Source organism: Oncorhynchus gorbuscha, linkage group LG06 (assembly GCF_021184085.1).
Source record: "Oncorhynchus gorbuscha isolate QuinsamMale2020 ecotype Even-year linkage group LG06, OgorEven_v1.0, whole genome shotgun sequence".
Taxonomy (NCBI): domain Eukaryota; kingdom Metazoa; phylum Chordata; class Actinopteri; order Salmoniformes; family Salmonidae; genus Oncorhynchus; species Oncorhynchus gorbuscha.
In genome coordinates, this window is record NC_060178.1 from 440,103 (window position 1) to 467,666 (window position 27,564).

A 27,564-nucleotide genomic window follows, 5' to 3' on the forward strand; every position below is an offset into this window, starting at 1 on the left:
CACGGTGCCTGCCCGGTCCCTCTCGCTCCCCTGTAAGCACGGGAAGTTGGCGCAGGTCTCCTACCTGAACTCGCCACACTCCCCATGTGCCTCCCCAAGATATTTTTGGGGCTGCCTCTCGGGCTTCCAGCTGCGCTGCCGTGCTGCCTCCTCATTCCGGCACCTCTCTGCTTTCGCTGCCTCCAGTTCTGCTTTGGGACGGCGATATTCCCTGGCTGAGTCCAGGTTCCTTTGCCGTCCAGAATCTCCTCCCAAGTCCAGTTCTCAAAATATCGCTGCCTCTCCTGATGCTGCCCGTTACCACGCTGCTTGGTCCTTTCTTGGTGGGTGGTTCTGTAACGGCAGATCTCCTCTTCGTCTGAAGAGGAGTAAGGATCGGACCAGAACCACCCACCCCAACAGTGAAACCCAGGCTACCTAAGTATGATTCTCAATCAGAGACAACTAACAACACCTGCCTCTGATTGAGAACCATACTAGGCCGAAACAGAAATCAAACATAGAAAAATTAACATAGACTGCCCACCCCAACTCACGCCCTGACCATACTAAATAAAAACAAAACAAAAGTCAACATGACACAGCTGGCACTAAGACAGCATTGAATGAGCTGTATTCCGCCATAATCGCTGATGCTGTCCCTTCTTCACAACGCTGTCTATGTGGGTGGACGATTTCAGTTTGTCCGTGATGTGTACACCGAGGAACTTCAAAACTTTCCACCTTCTCCACTACTGTCCCTTCAATGTGGATATGGGGCTGCTCCCTCTGCTGTTTCCTGAAGACCACGATCATCTCCTTTGTTTTGTGTGAGGTTGTTTTCCTGACACCACACTCCGAGGGCCCTCACCTCCTCCCTGTAGGCCGTCTCGTCGTTGTTGGTAATCAAGCCTACCACTGTGGTGTCGTCTGCAAACTTGATGATTATGTTGGAGGCGTGCATGGCCACACGGTCATGGGTGAACAAGGGAGTACAGGAGAGGGCTCAGAACGCACCCTTGTGGGGCCCCAGTGTTGAGGATCAGCGGGGTGGAGATGTTGTTACCTACCCTCACCACCTGGGGGCGACCCATCAGGAACTCCAGGACCCAGGGTCTCGAGCTTAATGATCAGTATGGAAGGTACTATGGTGTTAAATGCTGAGCTGTAGTCGATGAACAGCATTCTTGCATAGGTATTCCTCTTGTTCAGATGGGCTAGGGCAGTGTGATTGTGTCGTCTGTAGACTTATTGGGGCAGTAAGCAAATTGGAGTGGGTCTAGGGTGTCAGGTAGGGTGGAGGTGATATGGTCCTTTTTATTTTATTTTTATTTTACCCCTTTTTTCTCCCCAATTTCGTGGTATCCAATTGTTGTAGTAGCTACTATCTTGTCTCATCGCTACAACTCCCGTACGGGCTCGGGAGAGACGAAGGTTGAAAGTCATGCGTCCTCCGATACACAACCCAACCAGCCATACTGCTTCTTAACACAACGCGCATCCAACCCGGAAGCCAGCCGCACCAATGTGTCCGAGGGTACACCGTGCACCTGGCAACCTTGGTTAGCGCTCACTGCGCCCGGCCCGCCACAGGAGTCGCTGGTGCGCGATGAGACAAGGACATCCCTACCGACCAAGCCCTCCCTAACCCGGACGACGCTAGGCCAATTGTGCGTTACGACAGAGGCTGGGCGCGAACCCAGGGACTCTGATGGCACAGCTGGCGCTACAGCAGTCCGTCTGGGAGCAAAACATCCTGGTCCATGACGGGGCAGGTTTTCTTTTTGTAGTCCGTGATTGACTGTAGACCCTGCCACATACCTCTTGTGTCTGAGCCGTTGAATTGCGACTCTACTTTTTCTCTATACTGACGCTTAGCTTGTTTGATTGCCTTGTGGAGGGAATAGCTACACTGTTTGTATCCGGTCATGTTTCCGGTCACCTTGCCCTAATTAAAAGCAGTGGTTTGTTCTTTCAGTTTCGCGCGAATCCGCGGTCAATCCACGGTTTCTGGTTTGGGAATGTTTTAATGTTTAATGTTTGTTGTGGGTACGACATCGCCGGTGCTAATAAACTCGCTCACCGAATCAGTGTATTCATCAATGTTGTTGTTTGACGCAATGCGGAACATATCCCAATCCACATGATCGAAGCAATCTTGAAGCGTGGAATCAGATTGGTCGGACCAGCGTTGAACAGACCTGAGCGTGGGAGCTTCCTGTTTTAGTCTCTGCCATCGATGTGTCTGCTTGGGGGGGAATATATGCGGCTGTGATTATAATCGAAGAGAATTCTCTTGGTAGATAATGCGGTCGACATTTGATTGTGAAGTCAGGTGAACTGAAGGACTTGAGTTCCTGTATGTTGTTATGATCACACCACGTCTTGTTAATCATAAGGCATACTTCCCCCCGCCCCTCTTTTTACCAGGAAGATGCTTGTTTCTGTCGGGCGCGATGCGTGAAGAAATCAGCTGGCTGTCCCGACTCCGTTAGCGTGTCTCGAGTGAGCCATGTTTCCGTGAAGCAAAGAACGTTACAGTCTCTTATGTCTCTCTGGAATGTAACCCTTGCTCGGATTTCACCAACCTTGTTGTCAAGAGACTGCACATTGGCGAGTAGTATGCTCAGGAGTGGTGCGCAATGTGCCCGTCTCCGGAGCCTGACCAGAAGACTGCTTCGTCTGCCCCTTTTACGGCATCGTTGTTTTGGTTCGCCGGCTGGGATCCGATCCATTGTCCTGGGTGGTGGGCAAAACACAGGATCCACTTTGGGAAAGTCAATGACTTTGTAAGTGAGGAGCACAGATAAGTAGGCAATAATCCAAGCACAAAAGATTTTTCAGTGTTTCAGGCTTCTTGTTGGAAGCTCAGCTTACACCAGGGCCACCTCACCATGTTCTGTAGATCACAGTGATGGGTGAGTGATCTTGCATTAGTTCTAAATCTAAGTGACTTGTGATACACAGTGCCCAGTATCTGAAGGATGCTGGCTGAGGTTTGCATGTGTCTTGTCTTTGTCATCATTAAAAGTGAAGACTTATTTTATCAAATTGATTCTCTGTAATTATTATTACGTGATTAAACTAATAATGTACATTTTATTAACTAGGAAGTCGGGGCACCACGGAAAATCTTCAGATTACAGTTATACTTTTCCGAATATAACTCTTCAGATATTTTAATATCTGATCAATTAGTCTTCTATTAATGAATTATTATTAGTCTTCTATTAATGAATTATTATATCAGTCTCATCTGAATGTCGTAAATTGTTGGTTATCTGCATGAACCCAGCCTTTACTATAAATCATCCATACACCAGTTGGCTTAATCATTTATTTACTAACTAAATAATCACAGAAATGCACAAACAGTAGATATTGGTTACTAAAAATGATAGAGAATATTCCCTAGTGGGCTAAACTGATATGACGGCTTGGTGGACAAAGGGAAGGGGTGGGACTGAGAAAGAGCGGGAAAGACAAAAATGGATTCATTACACAGTCTATAATTATATTCATTGAAATGTTAATCCTTCACACGTGAACAGCCGCTCATTCGAGAATAATTGCAAGTACATGTTTACGGTGTATGTCATTGTTGTCTTCTCTTTTGGAATCCAGTCCGTCTGCAGGAGAGTTCATCCATGTCTTTCTTTCTGTTTCCCTGAAGATCAAAGTATTTCGTGGTTAGAATGGATACTTCAGAGAACCATTCAGAAATGATCTCATAGACTAGATGTTTCGGCAGTTGTCGGTATTCGCATCCCAGGTTTATATCATTTTTAGCTGCAGACTAGTAATTAGTATCTAAGATTTGCTCTTATTCTGAAGGGATTGGAGTTGTCTCGGAGTTGAACCATTTCCAGCCGTGTAGCCAATGCTCCACGGGGTTATGGTTAGGAATTCAACAACCAATGCAATCACAGCTCACGCTGTTGGTTTGCTTAGTCTTGGTACACAAACCTGTGCCACCTCAGCTTACACCAAGGTATGCGTGATCTTAACTATTCACAATCACAGCTCACGCTGGCTTGCTTAGTCTGAAGAGGATTTTCTTGGGAGGGGATTTTATTCATAACAGTAGAAGAGGGCGCTTCCATGACACCTGATCATGTCTGTGGTCACGGGGGCGGGCCAATGACTTTGTTAAAGTTTAAAGGGAATACAATTCTCTCACATTAAAGGTTTAACATCACATTACATCATTTCACATATAATTTCATCTTTACTCATTCAAATTATACAATAATTAGATGCAAAAACCATAATTGAGAAATGTTCACATTCAGAGATATAGTTGTGTGTGTTTTCTGTCCTTCGTGAGGTCACCAAATGAAACACACAACATAGCTGTCCCTTAAGTGTCCACGGACCCTTCCCACATTCTTACAAGTGGACATATAGTTTACTTTTCCCATTTTGGGGATTTAGGAGTTCATCCACGTGAAATCCTGTGTTCACTCTGTGGTCTCTCTCTCTGCATGGCCAGGGGAGAGAGTCTCTGCCAGGAATTTACGACCTGAGATAAAATAACCTGGGTGTAGAAGAGAGTGAGAGAGGGGGAACCCATGATCTATACCCAGAAAGGGCCACGTCATGACACATGTAAACTATATTAGGTCTTTCCTGACACATAAAGAAACAAGATTTATTCCTGAAATAAAACCCAACTTTTGAGATACAAATTGTATGTGCTGTTCAAAACGACGTTTTTAATCTATCCAGATACCAAGATAAGAGGCCACCCTTTCAATGGGTTGATAATTTACTGTTAAAATCTGTCTGCTTTGAGATTGGAAAAAAATATGAACCGTCTTTCCATTGGTGAAGTTGTTTCTGAATGTCGTCAAATTATGAAAAGCATCTTCAATTTAGAGGCACAGGATTGTAGCAGTATAGTAGTAATATTGTGTATAATTGTGTCTGACAGGACTCCGTATGGTAAAGGATATGAGGTGGCAGTAGTGTAGTAGTAGTGCTAGTATTATTGTCTCTAACAGGACTCTGCATGGTAAAGGATATGAGGTGACAGCAGTAGTGTAGTAGTAGTGCTAGTATTATTGTCTCTAACAGGACTCTGCATGGTAAAGGATATGAGGTGACAGCAGTAGTGTAGTAGTAGTGCTAGTATTATTGTCTCTAACAGGACTCTGCATGGTAAAGGATATGAGGTGACAGCAGTAGCAGTAGTGTGAGTAGCTAGTAGTATGGTAGTAATCTTGTATATATTATTGTCTCTAACAGGACTCTGCATGGTAAAGAATACGAGGTGGCAGTAGTAGTAGTATTGTAATAGTGTAGTATTAGTACTATTGTAGTAGTAGTAGTATTGTAATAGTGTAGTATTAGTACTATTGTAGTAGTAGTAGTATTGTAATAGTGTAGTATTAGTACTATTGTAGTATTATTGTAATAGTGTAGTATTAGTACTATTGTAGTAGTAGTAGTATTGTAATAGTGTAGTAGTAGTGCTAGTATTATTGTCTCTAACAGGACTCTGCATGGTAAAGGATATGAGGTGACAGCAGTAGCAGTAGTGTGAGTAGCTAGTAGTATGGTAGTAATCTTGTATATATTATTGTCTCTAACAGGACTCTGCATGGTAAAGAATACGAGGTGGCAGTAGTAGTAGTATTGTAATAGTGTAGTATTAGTACTATTGTAGTAGTAGTAGTATTGTAATAGTGTAGTATTAGTACTATTGTAGTAGTAGTAGTATTGTAATAGTGTAGTATTAGTACTATTGTAGTATTATTGTAATAGTGTAGTATTAGTACTATTGTAGTAGTAGTAGTATTGTAATAGTGTAGTATTAGTAGTATTGTAATAGTGTAGTATTAGTACTATTGTAGTAGTATTGTAATAGTGTAGTATTAGTACTATTGTAGTAGTGTAGAAGTAATATTATATTGTATATTCCTGCAGGACTCCGTATGGTAAAGAATATGAGGTGACAGCCCACACCTTCCTGGACTCCCATAAGGCCGAGCGAGACATCAACCATTGGCTGCTGCTGACCGCTGACCCTGCAGGGGACGGGCTTACTCTACTGGACCACCCATAGACACACAATGGCACTTAACACACACACAACAGGGAATATTAAATTAAGTGGCACAGTTTCAATAAAGGTTTGATTCTGATCATCTCGTTTTTATTACTGCTCAAAGAAAGTGGGAACGTCACCACCACAGTCATCATAGTACAGTGTACCGGGTTACTGGGTTAGTATAGTGTAAAGGGTTACTGGGTTAGTACAGTGTAAAGGGTTACTGGGTTAGTACAGTGTAAAGGGTTAGTACAGTGTAAAGGGTTAGTACAGTGTAAAGGGTTACTGGGTTAGTACAGTGTAAATGGTTACTGAGTTAGTACAGTGTAAAGGGTTACTGGGTTAGTTAAGTGTAAAGGGTTACTGGGTTAGTACAGTGTAAAGGGTTAGTACATTGTAAAGGGTTACTGGGTTAGTACAGTGTAAAGGGTTACTGGGTTAGTACAGTGTAAATGGTTACTGAGTTAGTACAGTGTAAAGGGTTACTGGGTTAGTACAGTGTAAAGGGTTACTGGGTTAGTACAGTGTAAAGGGTTACTGGGTTAGTACAGTGTAAAGGGTTACTGGGTTAGAACAGTGTAAAGGGTTACTGGGTTAGTACAGTGTAAAGGGTTACTGGGTTAGTACAGTGTAAAGGGTTACTGGGTTAGAACAGTGTAAAGGGTTAGTACAGTGTAAAGGGTTATTACAGTGTAAAGGGTTACTGGGTTAGTACATTGTAAAGGGTTACTGGGTTAGTACAGTGTAAAGGGTTAGTACAGTGTAAAGGGTTACTGGGTTAGTACAGTGTAAAGGGTTAGTACAGTGTAAAGGGTTAGTACAGTGTAAAGGGTTACTGGGTTAGTACAGTGTAAATGGTTACTGAGTTAGTACAGTGTAAAGGGTTACTGAGTTAGTACAGTGTAAAGGGTTACTGGGTTAGTACAGTGTAAAGGGTTACTGGGTTAGAACAGTGTAAAGGGTTACTGGGTTAGTACAGTGTAAAGGGTTACTGGGTTAGTACAGTGTAAAGGGTTACTGGGTTAGAACAGTGTAAAGGGTTAGTACAGTGTAAAGGGTTATTACAGTGTAAAGGGTTACTGGGTTAGTACATTGTAAAGGGTTACTGGGTTAGTACAGTGTAAAGGGTTAGTACAGTGTAAAGGGTTACTGGGTTAGTACGGTGTAAAGGGTTACTGTCTAAGTACAGTGTAAAGGGTTACTGGGTTAGTACAGTGTAAAGGGTTACTGGGTTAGTACAGTGTAAAGGGTTAGTACAGTGTAAAGGGTTACTGGGTTAGTACGGTGTAAATGGTTACTGAGTTAGTACAGTGTAAAGGGTTAGTACAGTGTAAAGGGTTACTGGCTAAGTACAGTGTAAAGGGTTACTGGGTTAGTACAGTGTAAAGGGTTAGTACAGTGTAAAGGGTTAGTACAGTATAAAGGGTTACTGGGTTAGTACAGTGTAAAGGGTTACTGGGTTACCAGACCATTTCCGGAGACCTTCTCCCTTACCTCACCTCGCTCATCAACTCATCCCTGACCGCTGGCTACGTCCCTTCCGTCTTCAAGAGAGCGAGAGTTGCACCCCTTCTGAAAAAACCTACACTCGATCCCTCCGATGTCAACAACTTCAGACCAGTATCCCTTCTTTCTTTTCTCTCCAAAACTCTTGAACATGCCGTCCTTGGCCAGCTCTCCCGCTATCTCTCTCAGAATGACCTTCTTGATCCAAATCAGTCAGGTTTCAAGACTAGTCTTTCAACTGAGACTGCTCTTCTCTGTATCACGGAGGCGCTCCGCACCGCTAAAGCTAACTCTCTCTCCTCTGCTCTCATCCCTCTAGACCTATCGGCTGTCTTCGATACTGTGAATCATCAGATCCTCCTCTCCACCCTCTCCGAGTTGGGCATCAACGGCGCGGCCCACGCTTGGATTGCGTCCTACCTGACAGGTCGCTCCTACCAGGTGGCGTGGCGAGAATCTGTCTCCTCACCACGCGCGCTCACCACTGGTGTCCCCCAGGGCTCTGTTCTAGGCCCTCTCCTATTCTCGCTATACACCAAGTCACTTGGCTCTGTCATAACCTCACATGGTCTCTCCTATCATTGCTATGCAGACGACACACAATTAATCTTCTCCTTTCCACCTTCTGATGACCAGGTGGCGAATCGCATCTCTGCATGTCTGGCAGACATATCAGTGTGGATGACGAATCACCACCTCAAGCTGAACCTCGGCAAGACGGAGTTGCTCTTCCTCCCGGGGAAGGACTGCCCGTTCCATGATCTCGCCATCACGGTTGACAACTCCATTGTGTCCTCCTCCCAGAGCGCTAAGAACCTTGGCGTGATCCTGGACAACACCCTGTCGTTCTCAACTAACATCAAGGCGGTGGCCCGTTCCTGTAGGTTCATGCTCTACAACATCCGCAGAGTACGACCCTGCCTCACACAGGAAGCGGCGCAGGTCCTAATCCAGGCACTTGTCATCTCCCGTCTGGATTACTGCAACTCGCTGTTGGCTGGGCTCCCTGCCTGTGCCATTAAACCCCTACAACTCATCCAGAACGCCGCAGCCCGTCTGGTGTTCAACCTTCCCAAGTTCTCTCACGTCACCCCGCTCCTCCGCTCTCTCCACTGGCTTCCAGTTGAAGCTCGCATCCGCTACAAGACCATGGTGCTTGCCTACGGAGCTGTGAGGGGAACGGCACCTCAGTACCTCCAGGCTCTGATCAGGTCCTACACCCAAACAAGGGCACTGCGTTCATCCACCTCTGGCCTGCTCGCCTCCCTACCACTGAGGAAGTACAGTTCCCGCTCAGCCCAGTCTAAACTGTTCGCTGCTCTGGCCCCCCAATGGTGGAACAAACTCCCTCACGACGGCAGGACAGCGGAGTCAATCACCACCTTCCGGAGACACCTGAAACCCCACCTCTTTAAGGAATACCTAGGATAGGATAAGTAATCCTGCTCACCCCCCCCCCTTTAAGATTTAGATGCACTATTGTAAAGTGACTGTTCCACTGGACGTCATAAGGTGAATGCACCAATTTGTAAGTCGCTCTGGATAAGAGCGTCTGCTAAATGACTTAAATGTAAATGTAAATGTTAGTACAGTGTAAAGGGTTAGTACAGTGTAAAGGGTTACTGAGTTAGTACAGTGTAAAGGGTTACTGGGTTAGTACAGTGTAAAGGGTTACTGGGTTAGTACAGTGTAAAGGGTTACTGAGTTAGTACAGTGTAAAGGGTTAGTACAGTGTAAAGGGTTACTGGGTTAGTACAGTGTAAAGGGTTAGTACAGTGTAAAGGGTTACTGGGTTAGTACAGTGTAAAGGGTTACTGAGTTAGTACAGTGTAAAGGGTTAGTACAGTGTAAAGGGTTACTGGGTTAGTACAGTGTAAAGGGTTAGTACAGTGTAAAGGGTTACTGGGTTAGTACAGTGTAAAGGGTTAGTACAGTGTAAAGGGTTACTGGGTTAGGACAGTGTAAAAGGTTAGCACAGTGTAAAGGGTTACTGGGTTAGTACAGTGTAAAGGGTTAGTACAGTGTAAAGGGTTAGTACAGTGTAAAGGGTTACTGGGTTAGTACAGTGTAAAGGGTTACTGAGTTAGTACAGTGTAAAGGGTTACTGGGTTACCAGACCATTTCCGGAGACCTTCTCCCTTACCTCACCTCGCTCATCAACTCATCCCTGACCGCTGGCTACGTCCCTTCCGTCTTCAAGAGAGCGAGAGTTGCACCCCTTCTGAAAAAACCTACACTCGATCCCTCCGATGTCAACAACTTCAGACCAGTATCCCTTCTTTCTTTTCTCTCCAAAACTCTTGAACATGCCGTCCTTGGCCAGCTCTCCCGCTATCTCTCTCAGAATGACCTTCTTGATCCAAATCAGTCAGGTTTCAAGACTAGTCTTTCAACTGAGACTGCTCTTCTCTGTATCACGGAGGCGCTCCGCACCGCTAAAGCTAACTCTCTCCCTCTGCTCTCATCCCTCTAGACCTATCGGCTGTCTTCGATACTGTGAATCATCAGATCCTCCTCTCCACCCTCTCCGAGTTGGGCATCAACGGCGCGGCCCACGCTTGGATTGCGTCCTACCTGACAGGTCGCTCCTACCAGGTGGCGTGGCGAGAATCTGTCTCCTCACCACGCGCGCTCACCACTGGTGTCCCCCAGGGCTCTGTTCTAGGCCCTCTCCTATTCTCGCTATACACCAAGTCACTTGGCTCTGTCATAACCTCACATGGTCTCTCCTATCATTGCTATGCAGACGACACACAATTAATCTTCTCCTTTCCACCTTCTGATGACCAGGTGGCGAATCGCATCTCTGCATGTCTGGCAGACATATCAGTGTGGATGACGAATCACCACCTCAAGCTGAACCTCGGCAAGACGGAGTTGCTCTTCCTCCCGGGGAAGGACTGCCCGTTCCATGATCTCGCCATCACGGTTGACAACTCCATTGTGTCCTCCTCCCAGAGCGCTAAGAACCTTGGCGTGATCCTGGACAACACCCTGTCGTTCTCAACTAACATCAAGGCGGTGGCCCGTTCCTGTAGGTTCATGCTCTACAACATCCGCAGAGTACGACCCTGCCTCACACAGGAAGCGGCGCAGGTCCTAATCCAGGCACTTGTCATCTCCCGTCTGGATTACTGCAACTCGCTGTTGGCTGGGCTCCCTGCCTGTGCCATTAAACCCCTACAACTCATCCAGAACGCCGCAGCCCGTCTGGTGTTCAACCTTCCCAAGTTCTCTCACGTCACCCCGCTCCTCCGCTCTCTCCACTGGCTTCCAGTTGAAGCTCGCATCCGCTACAAGACCATGGTGCTTGCCTACGGAGCTGTGAGGGGAACGGCACCTCAGTACCTCCAGGCTCTGATCAGGTCCTACACCCAAACAAGGGCACTGCGTTCATCCACCTCTGGCCTGCTCGCCTCCCTACCACTGAGGAAGTACAGTTCCCGCTCAGCCCAGTCTAAACTGTTCGCTGCTCTGGCCCCCAATGGTGGAACAAACTCCCTCACGACGGCAGGACAGCGGAGTCAATCACCACCTTCCGGAGACACCTGAAACCCCACCTCTTTAAGGAATACCTAGGATAGGATAAGTAATCCTGCTCACCCCCCCCCCTTTAAGATTTAGATGCACTATTGTAAAGTGACTGTTCCACTGGACGTCATAAGGTGAATGCACCAATTTGTAAGTCGCTCTGGATAAGAGCGTCTGCTAAATGACTTAAATGTAAATGTAAATGTTAGTACAGTGTAAAGGGTTAGTACAGTGTAAAGGGTTACTGAGTTAGTACAGTGTAAAGGGTTACTGGGTTAGTACAGTGTAAAGGGTTACTGGGTTAGTACAGTGTAAAGGGTTACTGAGTTAGTACAGTGTAAAGGGTTAGTACAGTGTAAAGGGTTACTGGGTTAGTACAGTGTAAAGGGTTAGTACAGTGTAAAGGGTTACTGGGTTAGTACAGTGTAAAGGGTTACTGAGTTAGTACAGTGTAAAGGGTTAGTACAGTGTAAAGGGTTACTGGGTTAGTACAGTGTAAAGGGTTAGTACAGTGTAAAGGGTTACTGGGTTAGTACAGTGTAAAGGGTTAGTACAGTGTAAAGGGTTACTGGGTTAGGACAGTGTAAAAGGTTAGCACAGTGTAAAGGGTTACTGGGTTAGTACAGTGTAAAGGGTTAGTACAGTGTAAATGGTTAGTACAGTGTAAAGGGTTACTGGGTTAGTACAGTGTAAAGGGCTACTGGGTTAGTACAGTGTAAAGGGTTACTGGGTTAGTACAGTGTAAAGGGTTAGTACAGTGTAAAGGGTTACTGGGTTAGTACAGTGTAAAGGGTTAGTACAGTGTAAAGGGTTAGTACAGTGTAAAGGGTTACTGGGTTAGTACAGTGTAAAGGGTTACTGGGTTAGTACAGTGTAAAGGGTTACTGAGTTAGTACAGTGTAAAGGGTTACTGGGTTAGTACAGTGTAAATGGTTACTGGGTTAGTACAGTGTAAAGGGTTAGTACAGTGTAAAGGGTTAGTACAGTGTAAAGGGTTAGTACAGTGTAAAGGGTTACTGGGTTAGTACAGTGTAAAGGGTTACTGGGTTAGTACAGTGTAAAGGGTTACTGAGTTAGTACAGTGTAAAGGGTTACTGGGTTAGTACAGTGTAAATGGTTACTGGGTTAGTACAGTGTAAAGGGTTACTGAGTTAGTACAGTGTAAAGGGTTAGTACAGTGTAAAGGGTTAGTACAGTGTAAAGGGTTACTGGGTTAGTACAGTGTAAAGGGTTACTGAGTTAGTACAGTGTAAAGGGTTACTGGGTTAGTACAGTGTAAATGGTTACTGGGTTAGTACAGTGTAAAGGGTTAGTACAGTGTAAAGGGTTAGTACAGTGTAAAGGGTTAGTACAGTGTAAAGGGTTACTGGGTTAGTACAGTGTAAAGGGTTACTGGGTTAGTACAGTGTAAATGGTTACTGGGTTAGTACAGTGTAAAGGGTTAGTACAGTGTAAAGGGTTAGTACAGTGTAAAGGGTTACTGGGTTAGTACAGTGTAAAGGGTTAGTACAGTGTAAAGGGTTAGTACAGTGTAAAGGGTTACTGGGTTAGTACAGTGTAAAGGGTTAGTACAGTGTAAAGGGTTACTGGGTTAGGACAGTGTAAAAGGTTAGCACAGTGTAAAGGGTTACTGGGTTAGTACAGTGTAAAGGGTTAGTACAGTGTAAATGGTTAGTACAGTGTAAAGGGTTACTGGGTTAGTACAGTGTAAAGGGCTACTGGGTTAGTACAGTGTAAAGGGTTACTGGGTTAGTACAGTGTAAAGGGTTTGTACAGTGTAAAGGGTTACTGGGTTAGTACAGTGTAAAGGGTTAGTACAGTGTAAAGGGTTAGTACAGTGTAAAGGGTTACTGGGTTAGTACAGTGTAAAGGGTTACTGGGTTAGTACAGTGTAAAGGGTTACTGAGTTAGTACAGTGTAAAGGGTTACTGGGTTAGTACAGTGTAAATGGTTACTGGGTTAGTACAGTGTAAAGGGTTAGTACAGTGTAAAGGGTTAGTACAGTGTAAAGGGTTAGTACAGTGTAAAGGGTTACTGGGTTAGTACAGTGTAAAGGGTTACTGGGTTAGTACAGTGTAAAGGGTTACTGAGTTAGTACAGTGTAAAGGGTTACTGGGTTAGTACAGTGTAAATGGTTACTGGGTTAGTACAGTGTAAAGGGTTACTGAGTTAGTACAGTGTAAAGGGTTAGTACAGTGTAAAGGGTTAGTACAGTGTAAAGGGTTAGTACAGTGTAAAGGGTTACTGGGTTAGTACAGTGTAAAGGGTTACTGGGTTAGTACAGTGTAAATGGTTACTGGGTTAGTACAGTGTAAAGGGTTAGTACAGTGTAAAGGGTTAGTACAGTGTAGTTGGTAGTGAGTGGAAACCCCAACTGGATGCTTCACACATTATTTGTCACGTGCGACGAATACAATACACCTTACAGTGAAACGCTTGCTTACAGGTTCTAACCAAAAGTGCAAAAAATATATTAGGTGAACAATAGGTAAGTAAAGAAATAAAACAACAGTAGAAGGACAGTGGAAAATAACAGCAGTGAGGCTACATACAGACACCGGTTTAGTCAGGCTGATTGAGGTAGTATGTACATGTAGATATGGTTAAAGTGACTATGCATATATGATGAACAGAGAGTAGCAGTAGCCTAAAAGAGGGGGGGTTGGTGGCAGGACACAATGCAATATCCAATGAATTATCTGGATCATTGTTCTATCTGTGTGCAGATGGCCCACATCACACTTCCCACGGAGAGAAAGAGAAACGTGTATAATTTATGCTGCTAGGGTCAGTTTGTTTATCTGGAGTACTTCTCCTGTCCTATTCGGTGTCCTGTGTAAATCTAAGTGTGCGTTCTCTAATTCTCTCCTTCTCTCCTTCTTTCTCTCTCTCGGAGGACCTGAGCCCTAGAACCATGCCCCAGGACTACCTGACATGATGACTCCTTGCTGTCCCCAGTCCACCTGGCCATGCTGCTGCTCCAGTTTCAACTGGCCTGGGCCCTAGGACCATGTCCCAGGACTACCTGACATGAGGACTCCTTGCTGTCCCCAGTCCACCTGGCCATGCTCCTGCTCCAGTTTCAACTGTTCTGCCTTACTATTATTCAACCATGCTGGTCATTTATGAACATTTGAACATCTTGGCCACGTTCTGTTATAATCTCCACCCGGCACAGCCTGAAGAGGACTGGCCACCCCACATATGCTCTCTCTAATTCTCTCTTTCTTTCTCTCTCTCGGAGGACCTGAGCCCTAGGACCGTGCCCCAGGACTACCTGACATGATGGCTCCTTGCTGTCCCCAGTCCACCTGACTGTGCTGCTGCTCCAGTTTCAACTGTTCTGCCTTATTATTATTTGACCATGCTGGTCATTTATGAACATTTGAACATCTTGGTCATTTTCTGTTATAATCTCTACCCGGCACAGCCAGAAGAGGACTGGCCACCCCACATAGCCCGGTTCCTCTCTAGGTTTCTTCCTAGGTTTTGGCCTTTCTAGGGAGTTTTTCCTAGCCACCGTGCTTTTACACCTGCATTGTTTGCTGTTTGGGGTTTTAGGCTGGGTTTCTGTACAGCACTTTGAGATATCAGCTGATGTACGAAGGGCTATATAAATAAATTTGATTTGATTTGATTTGATTTGCTATACTGCTCTTGCTTTTCATAAGTGCCGCGTGCAGCTTGTTGTCGCCCAATCACAAGTCATCAAACCGGCACTGCAGCCTGGTCTCATAGACTAGATGTAACACAGGAAATGTAAATCCAAGACACTCAAAACTAATATGATACCGTATGTTACATTTAGTATGGTAACATTAAGGCAGATCGTTACTTAAGACAAAAACTAAAGTTGGGTGGCTGGCCGGCCGTTAAGACAGATCGTTACTTAAGACAAAAACTAAAGTTGGGTGGATGGCCGGACGTTAAGACAGATCGTTACTTAAGACAAAAAACTAAAGTTGGGTGGCTGGCCAGCCGTTAAGACAGATCGTTACTTAAGACAAAAAACTAAAGTTGGGTGGCTGGTCCGGGTGGATGGCCGGCCGTATAACGGGAACGTCTAGCAACACAAAGGCTGCGCGTTCAAATCTCATCACAGACAGCCTTAGCTACTTTTAAACTACTTAGTACTTTTGAGCTACTTTGCAACTATCTAGCATGTTAGCTAACCTTTCCCCTAACCTTAACCCAAATAATGGAGTTGTTATTTACTGTAGGAAATTGAAAAAATACCCCGGTGCTGTTGTGCTGTCTGTTGCGACTTGGCTTCCTGCCAAACTGTTTGTTTTTTACTTTTAATAACCATTTAATCCAAATCTGCATTTAACACGTTTACCAACATATTAGTTTTTTCCACACTCAACTTTTTTCATTAAACTTTTTCACTCTTAATCTGGACGTGGTTCTTCAGGACCTCCAACAGCCGAAGCTAAGTAGTAACATTAACACTATGCCATCTAATTGTAGACGCTGTACTCATAATATACAGGAGAACAATCGCCTTATGGTGTGGATAGCCGTGTTGCAAGCACAGCTTCAGATGCAATCATTAGGCGAGTGCAATTTAAGTGTAGGAAAGGAGGAAACAGCGTCTGTGCCACCAGTAAGTACAGATAGTAGTGTAAATTCCCTCGCACAGTCCCCGCAGCCGGACAATTTTGCTTCTGGAAAGAAATGCTTTCGGAATACTGAACCAGTGTCGATCATTCAGGAGTCAGAAACGTTCAACCGGTTCTCCCCATTAAGCAACGAGTCAGAGTTGGAGGCAGAGCCTTCTCGGGTCTCTCTTTCACACACTACTGTGTGTGACCCGCTGGGACACACCCACAAACTCGACCAAGCCTGGCCTGCTGAGGAGTGACGGACTCCATCCTAGCTGGAGGGGTGTTCTCATCTTATCTAGCAACATAGACAGGGCTCTAACTCCTCAAGCTCCACAATGAGAGCCTGCTTCCTGGCCTGCACCCTGTCAGCCAGCCTGCCAGCTTAGTGGACAGTCAGTGTAGTCAGCTATTCCCATTGAGACCAGGTCTGTGCTTCGATCTAGGTTGGGCAAAACTATACATGGCGGTGTTCGCCTTAGCAATCTCACTAGGATAAAGACCTCCTCCATTCCTGTCATTATTGAAAGAGATCATGATACTCTCAAAATAGGGCTACTTAATGTTAGATCCCTCACTTACAAGGCAGTTATAGTCAATGAACTAATTACTATTCATAATCTTGATGTGATTGGCCTGACTGAAACATGGCTTAAGTCTGATGAATCTACTGTGCTAAATTAGGCCTCTCCTCCTGGTTACACTTGTGACCATATCCCCCATGCATCCCACAAAGGCGGAGGTGTTACTAACATTGAATTGTTTTTGGTTTATTGAACAAGCATGGGAAACAGTGTTTAAAACTTTTACAATGAACTTCTGTGAAGTTATTTAATTTTTTTACGAATTATCATTGAAAGACAGGGTCCTGAAAAAGGGATGTTTCTTTTTTTGCTGAGTTTACTCTTGTGATTCTGGGACTTTTCTAAATGTTGTCATTTTCGAGACATTAAAAATGAATTGAAGGTTTTGCAAATGGACAAGGCTGTTTCTCAGCCTGAGAACCTTCTAGAGCCACATAACTCATCGTGCACTATCGAGTTAAGGTTTCTAAAGTTTCAAAGATCTAGGTCTGATGGTTCTTTGATAGTTCGAACACAGGTAACTATTGCATGCTCTGTGTGTCTGTAAGCCTCACACTGTGTCACTCCACATTGACTGTGTGTGAGTACAGATAATCACAGAAATTACATAGAGCTCCGAAACCCTCCTTAATGGATTCGCCTGAAAATGTAACCATCACCAGACGGACGTTGTACAATTTCTCGTAAATTACGATAAATGGCTGGTTCTATTTTTCCTTGCACCATAAGTTTATGTACTTTGACGTGAAGTGGTCAAATTAGTATTATATATTAATTATTATATATGTATTACTGTTTTTGACCATTAATTCCAGAAAATGGGCCTGAACTCAAAGAGTGTTGTGGCCTCAACGCCATCTTATTTATGGGCTAAAAGCACATTTGGCCAAACCTGTGCTCACCGAGTTTCGTCTTCGAAGTCTTTTCCATTTACGAGAAACGGCCATGTCCGTTTGATGTTTTGTCCATTTGCAATAAGCAGCTAGTTGCCATCTGGTGGAATTTTCCAGTACAGTGGAAAAATGTGAAAACTTTACAACGCCGAAACCAAATGCCAGAGATCCTTTTTTTCTGGGCACTGGGGGACGATCTGGGGCCGTAGGACTATTTCAATAACATCCACAGACATAAGGGACATTTGCAAGATGGAGATTCTCATCAACTATACGGGAAATGCCACTCGCATCCCTTATGTAGGTAAATCTATTGTAGTGACACGTAAAGGAATTGGCACCTTACCTGACTGTACTGAAGCGAGCTGAGCTGTGGTGCTGTACTGGAAGGGTGTAAAGGGTTAGTACAATGTAATGTCTAGGGCCTATAATAAAACTCTGCCACTAGTCTCCACCTCTGAGTCAGACCAGCCCTGGCCCAAGGACTAGCCACCACACTTCTTGACTTTTCCCAAGGAAAAGGTACACCGTTTAAGCTCTTATTCGATCAAAATATATTTAAAGTCATATGCTATTGAGCTCTCCAAAGCATGATGTCATATTCAATAGTTTATCTTTCTGTATTTTCACTACAAAGGGGGGTGTCTCGCCTCAAGTTCTTCAAAACATTGTAGGTTTTTAAATGTTCTTATTCATTGCCACAGTTAATGTGAGTATACATAATTATTATTTTGACATTTAAGGTACATATACATATTATTTTGATAGTTAATGTGTGTGTGTGTGTATATATATATATATAAATTGGAGCTCAAGAATTTCACTGTACTCTAATCACACCTGCAACACTGTACCCTGTAATAACACCTGCAACCCTGTACATGTGACTATTAAACACTGTAATAACACCTGTAACCCTGTACATGTGACTATTAAACACTGTAATAACACCTGCCCCCCTGTACATGTGACTATTAAACACTGTACCCTGCCATCACACCTGCAACCCTGTACATGTGACTATTAAACACTGTACCCTGTAATAACACCTGTAACCCTGTACATGTGACTATTAAACACTGTACCCTGTAATAACACCTGTAACCCTGTACATGTGACTATTAAACACTGTACCCTGTAATAACACCTGTAACCCTGTACATGTGACTATTAAACACTGTACCCTGTAATAACAGCTGCAACCCTGTACATGTGACTATTAAACACTGTATTCACACCTGTAACCCTGTACATGTGACTATTAAACACTGTATTCACACCTGCCCCCCTGTACATGTGACTATTATAATCTTTAATCTGAATAATGCAGAAAGTTCACCAACCCACTCAACATTTTAGTAATTTAGCAGACGCTTTCATCCAGAGCATACATTTTCATACTGGTCCCTCATGAGAATCGAACCCACAAACCTGGCATTGCAAGTGCCATGCTATAATGGTTCTATACATGCATATCTAACACTTGTGAAATTGTTCAATATTATTTGTTAAATATTACTGCACTGTTGTAGCTAGAAACACAAGCATTTTGCTACACCCGCAATAACATCTACTAAACATGTGTATGCGACCAATAACATTTGATTTATAAATGGTTCTGTAGGTGGTCCTAAGGGCTGTTCTGCTGGATAGAGCGTTGGATCTGCCTCTTCATCCACTTGTCTCGCCTCTGTGTTCTCTTCCCTTTATTCTTCTTCTTCTTCGCTCCCCGGCTTGAGGCGGGGTTAGCTGGCCCTACCTTCCCCTTACTTGGTCCCGGCGTCCCTGGTTCTCCAGCCCCGCCCTTCCTTGCCTGGGAGGACAGGAGAGAGGAGAGAGTAACTGCTATGGGAGCTGCTAGGGGCAGACTAGCTGTATGAGAGGGGTGTGTTATGACAGACATGTTAGGGTGTGTTAGAGGGTGTTACCCTGAAGGCCTGGAGCAACAAAAAAGAAAACTGAGAGTGAACAGAATGTTTCAGGTTCCATCTTTCCACCATGATGATACCTTCCTGCTGGTTCTACAGTTACTCATTAAGGCAACTTTTTGGGCTGACCAAATTCACAGACATGTCAGTAATAGTTCTGATATTCTCATAACCTTCCGGTTAGTAGTCCAACGCTCTAACCACTAGGCTACGCTGCTACGCTGCTGTCAGTAATAGTTCTGATATTCTCATTGAAAGCGAGTCTAAGAATGGTTTGATCTGTTCTATGTGTTTCAATGCACTCGTTCTTAAGTTTTGTTTTTCCGTATTTTATTTTCGGCTTCTGGTCGAAGGTCCAGGAATGGCAGAAGAATTGAAACATTTACCTGGAGCTAACTCTGCAGATAGTTCTGCTGGGTAATCTGAAAAGTCAGTCAATTTCCCTCTAAGCAAAAATGTCTTTTTTTAACTTTACAATCTTTAGAAACTACGAGAATAAGAAAGGTTCAGAACTTGTGTGAAACATCACAGCAGAGTTGAAAAATATGATAAATATAAATAAAAACTGGGAGGGGTTGAGGATAGCTGAAGGATGAGACTACAAACAAACAGAAGATAACTATTGTAAAATATACTGTGTCTAACATGTACATAGTATGTATAAGCTGGAAGTAGAAGCCTTAGAGTTGTTGTCCATTAGTTTACTAAATGGTACGGTTAGGGGAAAATAATAAAGGAAATCATTCATAATATATATTTTAAGGGGCCTGGAAATGCAGACAATTACATTGATGGAAGCCACAATGTTAAAGTTGATCCACCCCCTACATGTTTTTGAACAAACATTCTCTACACTATACTTGCTTGCTGTCACAAACTGAAAGTAGGCGAACTATTAGAATTTTAGCAACCAGGAAACATATATATTATTCCCATTAATATTTCAAAAGCTAGTATAAAGTATAAAGTAAAAAGTAAAAGTATAGTATTCAGAGCCATTGTCGTGCCCCCCCCCCCCCCCCCCACAATACCCCTGTCACGCCTTGGTCATTGTATTTTGTGTTTTTGTTATATGTTTGGGTAGGCCAGGGTGTGACATGGGTTTATATGTTGTGTTTCATATTGGGGTTTGTATTAATTGGGATTGTGTATGATTAGGGGTGTGTCTAGTTAGGCTTGGCTGCCTGAGGCGATTCTCAATTGGAGTCAGGTGATTCTCGTTGTCTCGGATTGGGAACCGTATTTAGGTAGCCTGAGTTCGAGTTGTATTTTGTGGGTGTTTGTTCCTGTCTCTGTGTTGTAGTCACCAGATAGGCTGTAATTAGTTTCACGTTCCGTTCTGTTTTTTTTTGTATTTAGTTTTCAGTTATTTCATGTACCACGTTCTTTCATTAAAGTCATGAATAACCTACGCGCTGCATTTCGGTCTGACTCTCTTCTTACAACAGACGAACGTCGTTACAACCCCTAATGACATCACAATACCCCTTAATGACATCACAATACCCCCTAATGACATCACAATACCCCCTAATGACAAAGCAAAAACAGGTATTTAGAAATGTTTGTAAATGTATTAAAAAATAATAATAATTGAATATTACATTTACATAAGTATTCAGACCCTTTACTCAGTACTTTGTTGAAGCACCTTTGGCAGCGATTACAGCCTTGAGTCTTGGGTATTTGTATTTATTATGGATCCTCATCAAGCCAGCAACTTCTCTTCCCGCAAAATGAAGGCAGTTATACCATTTAAAAAACATTAAAATATACTCACAGATGTCACAACACACGGTGTGCCCTCAGGCCCCTACTCCACCACATATCTACAGTACAACATCTCTGTGTATGTGTGTGTAGAGTGCGTATGTTATCATGTGTGTCTGTGCCAATGTTTGTGCTGCCTCACAGTCCCCGCTGTTCCATAAGGTATATTTTTATCTGTTTTTTAAATGTAATATTACTGCTGCATCAGGTACTTGTGGAAGTGAGGCAGCACAAATGTGGAATAGAGTTCCATGCAGTCATGGCTCTATGTACAGTGCCTTGCGAAAGTATTCGGCCCCCTTGAACTTTGCGACCTTTTGCCACATTTCAGGCTTCAAACAAAGATATAAAACTGTATTTTTTTGTGAAGAATCAACAACAAGTGGGACACAATCATGAAGTGGAACGACATTTATTGGATATTTCAAACTTTTTAAACAAATCAAAAACTGAAAAATTGGGCGTGCAAAATTATTTCCAGATCCCTTCCCAGATCTGTGCCTCAACACAACTCAGAGCTCTACGGACAACTCCTTCGACCCCATGGCTTGGTTTTTGCTCTGACATTCACTGTCAACTGTGGGACCTTATATAGACAGGTGTGTGCCTTTCCATGTCCAATCAATTGAATTTACCACAGATGGACTCCAGGTTGTAGAAACAGGACAACTAATGAAGTCACTGAAACCCTTAAAGAGTTGCAGTCGGTTTTTAGAATGGGTGGCCAGTAATAAACTGGTCTAAATTTTTGGTCATCAAGGAAAATGCTATGTCTGGCTCAAACCCAACACCTCTCATCACCCCAATAATACCACCCCCACAGTGAAGCATGGTGGTGGCAGCATCATACTGTGGGAATGTAGTTCATCAGCAGGGACTGGGAAACTGGTCAGAATTGAAGGAATGAGGGATGGCGCTAAATACAAGGATATTCTTGAGGGAAACCTGTTTCAGCCTTCCAGAGATTTGAGACTGGGACGGAGGTTCACCTTCCAGCAGGACAATGACCCTAAGCATACTGCTAAAGCAACACTCAAGTGGTTTAAAGGGAAAAATGTAAATATCTTGGAATGGCCTAATCAAAGCCCAGACCTCAATCCAATTGAGAATCTGTGGTATGACTTAAAGATTGCTGTACACAAGCGGAACACATACAACTTGATGGAGCCGGAGCAGTTTGCCTTGAAGAATGGGCAAAAATCCCAGTGGCTAGTTGTGCCAGGCTTATAGAGACATACCCCAAGAGACTTGCAGCTGTAATTGCTGCAAAAGGTACATAGTATTGACTTTGGGGGGGTGAATAGTTATGCACAATCAAGTTTCATTTTTTTGTCTTATTTCTTGTTTGTTTCACAATAAAAAATATTTAGCATCTTCAAAGTGGTAGGCATGTTGTGTAAATCAAATGATATAACCCCCCCCAAAAAATCTATTTTAATTCCAGATTGTAAGGCAACAAAATAGGAAAACTACCAAGGGGTGAATACTTTCACAAGCCACTGTAGAGCGCTTATTGCATGGAACTTCCTTTCATCTCAAATAAACAGCAAACCTGGTTTCAAAAAACAGATAAAGCAACACCTCGCGGCACGACACCTCTCCCTTATTTGACCTAGATAGTGTGTGTGTATGCATTGATATGAAGGCTACGTTTGCCTTTTAAAAAATGTATGTAGTTCTGTTCTTGTCTAATGATGTTCTGTATTATTTATTTATTTATTTCACCAGGTAGGCTAGTTGAGAACAAGTTCCCTTTATTTAACCAGGTAGGCTAGTTGAGAACAAGTTCCCTTTATTTAACCAGGTAGGCTAGTTGAGAACAAGTTCTCATTTACAACTGTGACCTGGCCAAGATAAAGCAAAGCAGTGCGACACAAACAACAACACAGAGGTACACATGGAATAAACAAACATACAGTCAATAACACAACATACATTTTTTTAAGTCTATGTACAGTGTGTGCAAATGAGGTAAGGCAATAAATAGGCCATAGTGGCGAAATAATTACAATTTAGCAATTTAAACACTAGAGTGATAGATGTGCAGAAGATGAATGTGCAAGTAGAGATACTGGGGTGCAAAGGAGTTTTTTTTATGTCATTCTGTATTATGTGTCATGACATTGGCCTCTTTGGGTATAGCAAGCCCATCCCCCTCTCCCTGCCTCCCCCTTGCCTCCTTCAACTAGGCTGCTGTGGTCAGAGATCGTAAATTCCTGAGAAGACCTCATGGACACACAGTTATAGAGTCGTTTTTCATGGAGAACAAAGGAAATCCTTCCACCTCACAGAACTTGAGGTACGAAACAAATGTCATGTTCCGGAGAATGTATAAAAGATCGGTGAAGAATCCAGCTCTGAACTGGTCCGTTTGTCACAACTTGGGAAACTCATGGGAGATGATGTGGCCACATTACCATAACGCTGTTTATATAATAGCCCCAGATATAAGGTTTACATCTAATTGTTGTATAAGATGAATGAGTGAGTCTGATACTGTTTACACAATTTTACAATGTGATTTTGGACTGTTTAATGAAGGAAAACTCAAAAAGGGAATTGGATTTTAACTAAATCAGAGGACCGCCCCTGAGCCCATTTAGGGTCAGACATCCTGGGACAGCCCTTTTCTGCCATTCCCAATAAAACTCAACTTTGAGAAATTATCACCAGACCAAGCTTACCTCAATTATGAGATGGCTAAAGGTTGCTGACCATGTTTTTCTCCATTAGAAGGACAAAGGTTGTAAAACTGAATCTTTTAACCATACCACGTGGTTAAACGTTTAGACTATCGATAACGACAGAATAAGAACAAGTCTTTGATATTGATTACTAGTCTGCAGCTAGGAATTCGGTATCATTGAACGCGAATAACGACAACTGCCGAAACATCTATTCTATAACAAATGAATGCATGTCACTTTGAACTATCCCCTCTAACCACAACCGAGAGAGAGAGTGAGGGAGAGAGACGGACAATTCTACCAAAGACACAAACTTTTCACCAGCGATCAAGACGACACACTGAGCGTAAATATATATCTTGATTGCAATTGTTCCCGAATGAGTGAGCGTTCATGTGTAAAGGATTAGCATTTCAATTGTTATAATCATTAACTGTAGTGACTTTAGTCGACCCCACTCCCCCTTTTGACTAACAAGCCACCATGCCGGTTTAGCCCACTAGGGCACATTCTCCTATCATTTCATGTAACCACATTTACCATGTTTGTTTGTTTATGCATTTCTGTGAATTACTTAGTAATAAATCAATGATTTAAGACAATTGATGTATGGATGACTCATAGTGAAGACTGGGTTCGTGCAGATAACCAACAATTTACAACGTTTGGAATGAGACTAACAGGAGGTACAGTAAATAATTCATTAATTAGAAGACTAATTGATCAGATAAAATATCTGAAAAGTTATTTTAGGAATTGATAACTTTGTAATCTGAATATTTTTCCTAGGTGCCCCGACTTCCTAGTTAATTCGTTTTTGCAACAGCTAATGGGGATCCTAATAAAATACCAAATCTCTGCAGCACTCCACCAATCAGGCCTTTATGCTAAAGTGGAAATATGGAAGCCACTCCTTAGTAAAAGGAACATGACAGCCCACTTGGAGTTTGCCAAAAGGCACCTAAAGACTCTCTGGTCTAATGAAACCAAGATTGAACTCTTTGGACTGAATGTCAAGTGTCACCTCTGTACGAAACCTGACACCATGAAGCATGGTGGTGGCTGCATCGTTCTGTGCGGATGTTTTTCAGTGGCAGGGACTGGGAGACTAGTCTAGTTCATCTTCCAACTGGACAATGACCCTAAGCACACAGCCAAGACAACGCAGTGGCTTCGAGGCAAGTATCAATGTCCATGAGTGGCCCAGCAAAAGCCTGGATCGGATCCAACATTTCTGGAGAGACCTGAAAACAGCTGTGCAGCGAAGCTCCCCATCCAACCTGACAAAGCTTGGGAGAAGAATGGGAGAAACTCTAGTAGTGTCACACCCAAGAAGACTTGTAATCACTGCCAAAAGGTGCTTCAACAAAGTACAAAGTAAAGGGTCTGAACAGTACCAGTCAAAGGTTTGGACACACCTACTCATTCAAGGGGTTTCCTTTACTTTGGCAATTGTCTACTTTGTAGAATAATAGTGAAGAAACTATGAAATAACACATACATCATGTGTTAAACCAATCAAAATATATTTTAGAATCTTCAAATTAGCCTTTGCCTTGATGGCAGCTTTTGCACTCTCGGCATTCACTCAACCAACTTCACCTGGAATGCTTTTCCAACAGTCTTGAAGGAGTTTCCACATATGCTGAGCACTTGTTGGCTGTTTTTCCTTCATCCTGCAGTCCAAACAAACACTCTCATCCCAAAATCTCAATTGGGTTGAGGTCGGGTGATTGTGGAGGCCAGGTATCTGATGCAGCACTCAATCACTCTCCTTCTTGGTCAAATAGCCCTTACAGAGCCTGGAGGTGTGTTGGGTTATTAACCTGTTAAAAAACAACTGATAACCCCACTAAACCCAAAACAGATGGGATGGTATTGTTGTAGATTGCTGTGGTAGCCATGCTGGTTAAGTGTGCCTTGACTTCTAAATAAATCACTGACAGTGTCACCAGCAAAGCACCCCCACACGATCACACCTTTTCCACGCTCACAGTGGGAACCACACATGCAGAGATCATCCGCTCACCTACTCTGCGTCTCACAAAGACACAGCGGTTGGAACCAAACATCTGACATTTGGATTCATCAGACCAATGGATTGTTTTTCTACCGGTATAATGTCCATTGCTCATGTTTCTCATGCCCAAGCAAGTCTCTTCTTATTATTGGTGTCCTTTACTGCAAAGTGGTTTCTTTGCATTAACTCATGCAGTCTCCTCTGAACAGTTGATGTTGATATGTGTTTGTTACTTGAACTCTGAAACATTTATTTGGGCTGCAATTTCTGAGGCTGGTAACTCTAATGAACTTATCCTCTGCAGCAGAGGTAACTCTGGGTCTTCCTTTCCTGTGGCAGTCCTCATGAGAGACAGTTTTATCATAGCACTTGATGGTTTTTGCAACTGCACTCAAAGTTCTTAAAGTAATGATGGACTGTCGTTTCCCTTTGCTTATTTGAGCTGTTCTTGCCATAATATGGACTTGGTCTTTAATAGTGCTATCTTCTGTACAACACCTGATTGGCTCAAACAAATGAAGGAAAGAAATTCCACAAATTAACAAGGCACACCTGTTAATTGAAATGCATTCCAGGTGACTAACTCATGAAGCTGGTTGAGAGAATGCCAAGAATGTGCAAAGGGTGACTACTTTGAAGAATCAAAAATAAAAAATATATTTGATTTGTTTAACTTTTTTGGGATAGGGGGCAGCATTTTCACTTTTGGATGAATAGCGTGCCCAGAGTGAACTGCCTCCTACTCAGTTCCAGATGCTAATATATGCATATTATTATTCGTATTGGATAAAAAAAACACTCTGAAGTTTCTAAAACTGTTTGAATGATGTCTGAGTATAACATAACTCATATGAGTAATGTTGACTACCTAATATGGCAGGTATCTTTTTGGCTGCTTTGTTGTCTAAAGGCTGTAAATTATTGCATGGTTTGCTCTGACACAGCGGTTGCATTAAGGAGAAGTTTATCTAAAGTTCCATGTATAATAGTTGCATCTTTATCAATGTTTATTATGAGTATTTCTGTAAATTGATGTGGCTCTCTGCAATATAACCGCATGTTTAAGAGCATCTGCTAAATGACTTAAATGTAAATGTAAACTACTGAACGTAACACGCCAATGTAAACTCAGATTTTTTGAAAAAAATATGAACTTTATAAAACAAAACACACATTATTATTGTGTAACATGAAGTCCAATGACTGTCATCTGATGAAGATTTCAGTGTCATCTGATTTTATCTATATTTCTGCTTTTTGTGACTCCTCTCTTTGGCTGGAAAAAATGGCTGTGTTTTTCTGTGGCTTGGTGGTTTGTGGTGCTTTCACTGTAAATCCTTTTTGAAATCAGACACTGTGGCTGGATTAACGAGAATTGTATCTTTAAAATAGTGTAAGTACTTCTGTTTTTGAATTTGGCGCACAGCTCTTTCACTTGGCTGTTGCGGGACGGAACCCCAGTCCTAGACAGCTTAACCTCACTAGGGGACGTGGGACGGTAGCGTCCCACCTGGCCATCATGCAGTGAAATTGCAGAGCGCCAAATTCAAAAACAGAAGTACTTATTATAAAAATTCATAAAACATACAAGTGTTATACATCGGTTTAAAGATGAACTTGTTGTTAATCCAACCACATGTAGAGGAGTTACACAAGTCAGAAATAGCAATAAAATTAATTACTTACCTTTGATGATCTTCATATGGTTTCACTCACAAGACTCCCATTTACTCAATAAATGTTTGTTTTGTTTGATAAAGTCCCTCTTTATATCCACAAAACGCATTATGTTCACTAATCCACAGGCTCAAACGCAGTCACAACAGGCAGACGAAAAATCCAAATAGTATGCGTAAAGTTCGTAGAAACATGTCAAATAATGTTTATAATCAATCCTCAGGTTGTATTTAGCCTAAATAATCAATAATATTTCAACCGGACAATAACGTTGTCAATATAAAAGGTAAACAAGAAAGGAGCGCTCTCGGTCGCACGCATGAAAAACCTCTG

At 42.9% G+C, this 27,564-nt stretch overlaps 2 protein-coding genes across 3 annotated transcripts in view; one reads left to right on the plus strand and one right to left on the minus strand.

Moving 5' to 3' along the window:
- cfap161 (cilia and flagella associated protein 161) overlaps positions 1-6,125 on the plus strand; it is a 45,338-nt gene extending 39,213 nt beyond the window's left edge. Inside the window, exon 9 of one of the 2 annotated variants that reach the window (XM_046351573.1) lies at positions 5,908-6,125. In XM_046351573.1, coding sequence (XP_046207529.1) covers positions 5,908-6,046 — 139 coding nt within the window. In that variant the 3' untranslated portion in view covers positions 6,047-6,125. Of the gene's footprint in view, positions 1-4,912; positions 4,968-5,907 lie in introns of those variants that run through there. The other variant, XM_046351574.1, reaches the window with a different exon arrangement.
- Positions 6,126-18,362: 12,237 nt separating this feature from the next.
- The window catches only part of ice2 (interactor of little elongator complex ELL subunit 2), an 83,699-nt gene continuing 74,497 nt past the window's right edge, over positions 18,363-27,564 (minus strand). Inside the window, exon 15 of the mRNA XM_046352109.1 lies at positions 18,363-18,962. Coding sequence (XP_046208065.1) covers positions 18,780-18,962 — 183 coding nt within the window. The 3' untranslated portion in view covers positions 18,363-18,779. The remainder of the gene's footprint in view (positions 18,963-27,564) is intronic.